Below are 7,347 nucleotides of genomic sequence, written 5' to 3'. Positions count from 1 at the left end.
CCATCTCACCAGCCCCAAAAAGTGTATTGTTATACAGGGTTTCACAAGGAATTTTGCAAGGAGTTTGGATTGTCTACTCTGACTTGCTCTCATAGTTAGTGCTTAGAGTGAGATGTCTCTGTTGACCTAAAAGTAATTGGATTGCAGGTGCTTTATCTGGAAGGACAGATGGAAACAATGCTATACTTTTGACCTTTTTAAGTAGGTTTAGATCTTTATCTGTTTTGATTGTTAAAGAAAATGGTCATTAGTTAAAATGAAGGTGATTCTTTCTAAATAATTTCCCAGGTATATTAATAAAATGAAACAGATATAAACAAGCTTTGCAGTTTTAAATTTCTTTCCATATTGTAGCTTTTTAGATGATTTCCTTTTGTTTTTAAGTAGTTTAGCCTAAATAAAGGCTTTTTAGTAATAACCACAGGTTGTTCCACCTGCATTGCTGTTTGATCTTGTTTCTTGTTTTGAAGATGACTTTGGCAAGGAGATGCTATTTCTGAATATACATACTTAGCTATAAAGATGCTTCTAGAAATGGTATAACGATTTTGAAAAACGTTTGTTTTGTGAAAGACAACTGAATTGTCAGCATAGTTAATAGCCTGGATCTGGCTCTTGATGGTCTGTCTGTTGGATGCTGTTCTCACGGACAGCTTCTGTCTGTCTCTGCTAGTGGCTGGTGAGCTCAGTCCTTAGCAGGCACACTTAGTAGGTAACTTGTGTCTCAGTTACATGAAGCTTATAGTAATGGAGTAGGTCAGGTTAGTGTCTCAGTAGCTTGTTTTTTTCTGTAGTGATGTTTTTAGGTTTTGTTTCACTTGATACTTTTGTAAGTCTTTGGGACATATTTCCCTATTCAGCTAATGTAATATAGGGATGTCTGTCTGGCCAGTGTGGTGGCTCAGTGGGTTAAAGGAATTGTTATACAATCTTGAGGACCTGAGTTTTGATCTATAGAGCCCACTGTGGAAGGAGAGGACTGACTTCTGTCCTACACATGTGTGCCCATTACACACAATAGGAAGACAAGAACAATCTAAAAACAAAGAGTTTCTCTCCACTCTGCCTCCCTTCTGTTGATTGTTGGGAGAGAAACATTCAATACTTTTTGGAAAATGTAGTTGCTGAGAAGAATAAGACTTAGTGACAGTCAGTATTCATATTCAGATCATGGAATCACCATGGCATTTAAGAATGCAGGTTTGTTTGAAGATGGAATTGTTTTCTGAAACAGGTCTTATCAAATTCCTGGTTTTCAGGTCTTGTAATACAACACTTAAAAATACAAACTTTAATAGACAAGTAATGTTTGTTGTTGTTTATAAGGTAGGCACTCTGTCGAAATAGGAAGAGATGAACACCACATTGTTTGCTGCTTAATTATTTTTTGCATAAAAATCTGAACACGTGCCCTGCACAAGCATCCTCAGCCGTGTGTGCTTCCTCCAGGTTGCTCTGGTGTTGTCTTTTAACATGGTTTTGTTGGGTTTGTCATTTTTAGAAGTTTTGGTTTTTTTCCCCATTTGGGAATGAGACTCTTTTCCAGGCAGAAGTCCGTCTTTAGAGAAGAAGCCTGCTTCAGGGCTGTTTGCTGAGGTCTTTGTGTGGAAAGAATGGTTATTACCAGGGAAGGTTTTCCTTTTGTTTTACTTGCTATCCAGATGCTGCTCAGACTCTCGCTCTCGCACAGGATCACACTGTGGATATTCCAAGTCAAGACCGACTGAAGGTAAAATCACCGCATGGTGACTTCTTTTCTTGTACAGAGTGGCCCCTTCTCTGTACCTGTGGATCTTGGGCTCCCAAGGCCTTTTCGTGAATGTGGTAAGGATTTAATAAGAAAAGCCCTTGGGAGTTCACAGACCAGGGACAGAGTGACCCTTCTCTGTTCTGCCCTTAACAGAGTTCCAGTCTCTGAATGTGTCTTTGGGATGTAGCACTTCTGATTTTCACTCCTTCCAGTTTCTCTCTCTTTCTCTCTTTCTCTGTCTATTTCTGTGCGTGTGTGTATGCATATGTGTGTGTGTGTGTGTTCACGAATTTGTGTATTTAAGATGGTATATATTTGAGTGTTTGAGGCATTGCTGTTTTAGACTAGAGGCTCGTTGCAGTTAAGTTTATGTCATGGCATTTCCTAAAGTTTCAAAACTCAAATGTGGGGAAACTTTTAAGATCATCTTGAAATATGATGAGGTGTCACTTGCTTTCTGAATTATGCCTGATAGGAAGTAGGCTATGCAGACAACCTGTTTTTCAAGAATGTGTTTTGTCCTTTGTACAGAAGTTATTCCCCTTCCCCAAGTTTGGGATTCTGCCTGCTCTGCTGGTGGTGTTGAGTGGTGTGTGTTGCTTTTCTTGAGGATTCTTGTCAGCTGCAGAGCTCTCTTTCCTGTGCATAACCCATTGTGTTGCACACTAACTGGTGAGCCAGAATGGAACTGCTACATCCCCTGGTCTTAGTCATTTCAGCTGTACTAACAGACACCCTTCCCTTTCAGCACGGTGCAACAGAATACTCCAATCCCAGAAAAAGAACTGAAGAAGAGGATACTCACACACTGCCTACCTCACGACATAAATGCAGAGACTCCAGAGCAGGTAAGCTTTGGATTAAGATCCCTCCCTCCCTCCTTTCATGTCTCCTTTATTTGTACTTCTAGACATGGCATTTATCTAGATAGTAGATACTCTTTGGCAGCTTCTGGACAGTGGGTATTACAGGACCTTTATGAACCTGCGAGCTTGAGAGGATGCTGTCTGTTCAAGTTGGCTGTCAGCCTTTTGAGTTTCCGTCACCCGCTTTGACTTCAAATTTTGACTTGGCTTTTATTTATCTTTTGACATGGAAGCTGATGTTTTTAAAGATTGAAAGTTTGCAAAAATGGCAAAATATATGTAGTAGCACAGAGGCAGACATTAGATAGCATGTTGAGAAGCTTTGTTGCCTTGATAGGACCTTTCATCCTGCAACACTCATCCTGACAGGGTGAGTGAGTTAACTGATGGTTTGGAAGTTTCTCTTAAAGCATTGTAACATAATCTTTGGAAATTATAGAGTTTGTTTTTTGTTTTGTTTTGTTTCATGTTTAAAACTATAAATTCCCTAAAGGTATTTAGTTTATAGTATAATGTTTTCTAGTAATTTGTTCCTGGTTCGTAGTTGCGTCAAAGGCAGGTTAGACTTTTGGTTATATCTCAGAGTTATGTTCCTAAAATTGTTTTATATGTTTAAATTAAATTTGAGTAAGTTTATCATACTGGATCATTTTCTCACTTTATTTGAACATAAATTGATTTTTAATCTGTTTACTTTGAAGTTATTTCAGTCCTTTAAATGTACATTTCATTTAACTGCAAATTCTTATTTTCTACTCACAAAAAGCTGGACACTATAATTTATGATAGAAATTTAGGAATGAATAGTTCTAGACTTTTCAGCAAGATCTGTAGGAAGAAAGGACAACATTTTACCTGTGGAGATAATTATTCATATTCCTTTTATAGTAAATTGTAGAGCTTGAATACACGAGGATAGCTTTAATGATTCTATTTTGGAAGATAGTTTATGATCATTATAGTAATGAATGGATAAAAGTTATTGAAGTTTTTCTGGCAACAAATATGTCTATGATAATAGCAGGATGTAATTTGTTAAGCTGTGCTCTGTCAGGGACCAGTTGGTTGCAGAAATCTTTGAGTCATCCATGCCTGGGCATACTTAGCCTCTGTAATTGCCATCACTAGGGTTAGTGCATTGGGAAGAGGTAGAAGACTGAGACAGGAGGGAGATGCTAAAATACTACACAAAGGACCAGCAAACGTGAAGGGAAAGATTCCATATGACAGCAAGAGGTGCTTAGTAACTGTCTGAGTATGGGCCTTGTTATCTGTGGGGCTTTTAGGTACTGATTTCTCAAGGAGCCCTTGATCCGGAAAAGACCCATACATGTGCTTATTTGGATAGTTCGCTGTTGATAGTGGTTGTTACCTAACAAAACATGCATTATTGATAACTATCCCAAATATGTGGCACCAGTAAGACTTCTTCAACCTTTGACTCCGCAATAGGATCTGTACCTCCCTGCTTTGACCTCAGGAGTTGGGCTGTTGTGTTACTGCCATTTGCAATCCAACTGCTAAGCCATTATCAAAACATGTATTAGAGTAGGTCATTATAATGATACTTTTGTTTGTTTTTGGGTCTCAACTGTGTAGCCCTGGCTAGCCTGGAACCTGCTCTATGCCTAGCTCTAAGTCGTTATCATTATTTATTACAGGGTTGGGAATATTTAAAATTCCAGAAAATGGCCATTTTGAACTCCTTTTAGAACAGCACATTCAGATGCTTTTAGAGTTTCGTGTCCTGAAGTGATCTTCTGTTCATAGTGTTCTTGCTTGCTAATGAAACCTAAATGGGAGGTTTGAGCCATGCCATTAAGGAATTTGATTTCTGTTTCCTTCTTACTGAATAGTAGTTTCTACAAAGATTGTTAAGTATTCTGAGAAAACTCTTGGTTCTTCTGTATTACCTACAGTTATTTTCATTTGATTTCTGTAGATGAAGACTTGATAGAACATTTATCTCAAGATGGGACCTCTAGGCTTGACCTTGATTTTGAGGAGTGGGATGTTGCTGGCCTGCCTTGGTGGTTTCTAGGGAATTTGAGAAACAACTATATTCCTAAAAGTAATGGCTCAACTGATTTACAGACAAATCAGGTAAAAGTCTCATCTGAGAGGAGCTTGTTTTGCTTTGTGTTGTTTTGTTCTTTTACTCTGACTGTAGTTAAGAATTCTTACTGGTTTGTTTCATCTGTGTGTATATGATGCTCAGATGTAGTTCTGACTTTTCTAAATTCCACATTGAATCCCCTGCAAAGGCTGTGTTCACTGTTAGAGAATCTGACCTTGAACATGAAATTGATGTTTTTTAAACTAACACTCCTTCCCTATCTTTTCCTTCTACTTAATAATTGTAGCCAAACTACAGGAGATGCTGACTTCCTTCTCTGTCATATATACTCAGACCAGGCTGGCATGGAGCTCAGAGATATGCCTGTCTCTGTCTCCCCAGTGCTGGGATTAAAGGTGTGCACCACCTGGCACCGTTGCTGTTCTTCATGTAGGTAGTTGAGCAGTTTCACACTATAGCTACTTTTCTTGATTTTAATATTTTTGATTCTTTTAAAAAATGATTTTTAGTGCATGAGTGTGCACATGAGTGTCTGAGTGTATATATGTGTACTGCCTGTGCAGGTCTCCTCAGAAGCCAGAAAGAGGGTTCGAAGATCGCTTAGAACTAGATAAAGTTATAGATGGTTGTGAGCTGCCATCTGGGAACCAAACCTGATACTCTTGAAAAACCAAAAAAAAAAAAAAAAGAGTACAAGACAGGGTTTCTCTGTGTAGCCCTGGCTGTCTTGGAACTCACTTTGTAGACCAGGCTGGCCTTGAACTCAGAAATCCACCTCCCAAGTGCTGGGATTAAAGGCGTGCGCCACCATGCCCGCCTTATTTTTGTTTTTCTTTTTTTTTTTTTTTTTTAAAGATTCATTCATTTATTATATGTAAGTACACTGTAGCTGTCTTCAGACACTCCAGAAGAGGGCATCAGATTTCGTTACAGATGGTTGTGAGCCACCATATGGTTGACTGGGATTTGAACTCAGGACCTTCGGAAGAGCAGTCAGTGCTCTTAACCACTGAGCCATCTCGCCAGCCCCTTATTTTTGTTTTTCAATATATGGTATAGCCTTGGAACTTATTCTGTAGACCAGACTGACCTAGAACTTATGAAATACACTTGCTTCTGCTTCCCAAGTGCTGGGATCAAAGGCATGTGCCTCCACCGTCTGGCTTATTTACATTCTTTTAGTAAAATAAGATATATAATAAGATAGAAACCATCACATTGAAGTTAGGCAAGACAAACCAACAGAAGGAAAAGAGCCCAAGAACACAAGAATTAGAGGCCTTTTTGTTCACACACACGGGAATTTCATAAAAATATTAAACTAGAAAACTATGATATATGCAGGGAAGACCTGCTGTAGACCTGAGAAAGCCCTGTGCTTGCGTTTGCTGCTCCTGTCTCTGAGTTATATGGACTTTACTCAGTTGATTTGGAGGGTGTATATATCATTCTTTTTTTTTTAAAAAAAGATTTATTTATTTATTATATGTAAGTACACTGTAGCTGTCTTCAGACACTGCAGAAGAGGGAGTCAGATCTTGTTACGGATGGTTATGAGCCACCATGTGGTTGCTGGGATTCTAACTCAGGTACTTTCAGAAGAGCAGTCGGGTGCTCTTACCCACTGAGCCATCTCACCAACCCCCTGTATATATCATTCTTAGTGGCCCTTCATCTCCACTCCCTTCCTGTGTCTTCTACTGGTTGTCCCCTTCACCCCCTTAGTGGTCTACCCATTTGCTTTTATGTCACATGTATTAGTGACTGTCTCTATTTTGCCTTCGTAGTTTCATGACTCCCCCATCCCCCTTAGTATTATGTCTTTCTGAGCCTGGCTTATTTCACTTAACAAGATGCCTTAAAATGCCATCTGTTTCTTATGGCTGAAAAAGATTCTGTTGTCTCTGTACTCTATGTACTGTACTTTCTTTATCCATTCATCTGTTGATGAACTTCTAGGATAGGTCCATTTCTTAACTTTTGGGAGAAGTACAGCAGTAAACATAGAGGTGCAAGTATGTATGTGGTAGGGCCTAGAGTCCTTTGAGTATGTACTGGAATAGAAAAGTTTTATGTAAAACCTTCATACCGATGTCCATAGTAACTACATTAGTGGTGTGTGTGTGTGTGTATGTGAATACACGCACACATACATTTTAGTTTCCCACCAGCAGTGTATAAACATTCCTTTCATCGTTTGTTGTTTGTTTTCTTCTTAGTTGATATTCTTAATTGTACTTGCCACTTTAGGTTTTATATTTGTATTTATTGTTTGTTTACTCTCAATGAAATGTAAAACCAGAACTTTTTCATTGATTACTTACTGTATGTAGAACAGTAACTGGTACTAACAACATCTGGTAATAACATAACAGCAGCAGAACAGAGCTGGAGAGATGGCTCAGTGGTTAAGACTATATAGGCTGTTCTTCTAAAGGTTCTGAGTTCAATTCTCAGCAACCACATGGTGGCTTACAACCATCTATAATGGGATCTGATGTCCTCTTCTGACACGTAGGTGTACATGCAGGTAGAATACTCATCCAATAAACAAATAAATCTTAAATAAAATAGCAGAGTAGAAAGTTCTATAAAATATATGGATAGTGGGATGGTTCAGAGGCTAAGAATGCGTACTTTTTTTTTTTTTTTTT

At 38.6% G+C, this 7,347-nt stretch overlaps 1 protein-coding gene across 6 annotated transcripts in view; it reads left to right on the top strand.

Annotated features, from left to right (window-relative positions):
* Mdm4 (MDM4 regulator of p53) overlaps positions 1–7,347 on the top strand; it is a 35,390-nt gene that overhangs the window by 16,023 nt on the left and 12,020 nt on the right. For 4 of the 6 annotated variants that reach the window (XM_021197531.2, XM_029538490.1, XM_029538491.1 and 1 more), the window contains 3 exons: positions 1,662–1,729; positions 2,499–2,598; positions 4,559–4,719. In XM_021197531.2, the coding sequence (XP_021053190.1) occupies positions 1,662–1,729; positions 2,499–2,598; positions 4,559–4,719 (329 nt within the window). The remainder of the gene's footprint in view (positions 1–1,661; positions 1,730–2,498; positions 2,599–4,558; positions 4,720–7,347) is intronic. The other 2 variants (XR_003843869.1, XR_003843868.1) reach the window with 1 other exon arrangement.

The sequence above is a fragment of the Mus pahari genome, chromosome 5, assembly GCF_900095145.1.
Source record: "Mus pahari chromosome 5, PAHARI_EIJ_v1.1, whole genome shotgun sequence".
Lineage (NCBI taxonomy): Eukaryota > Metazoa > Chordata > Mammalia > Rodentia > Muridae > Mus > Mus pahari.
This window is presented reverse-complemented; position numbering and strand designations above follow the sequence as displayed.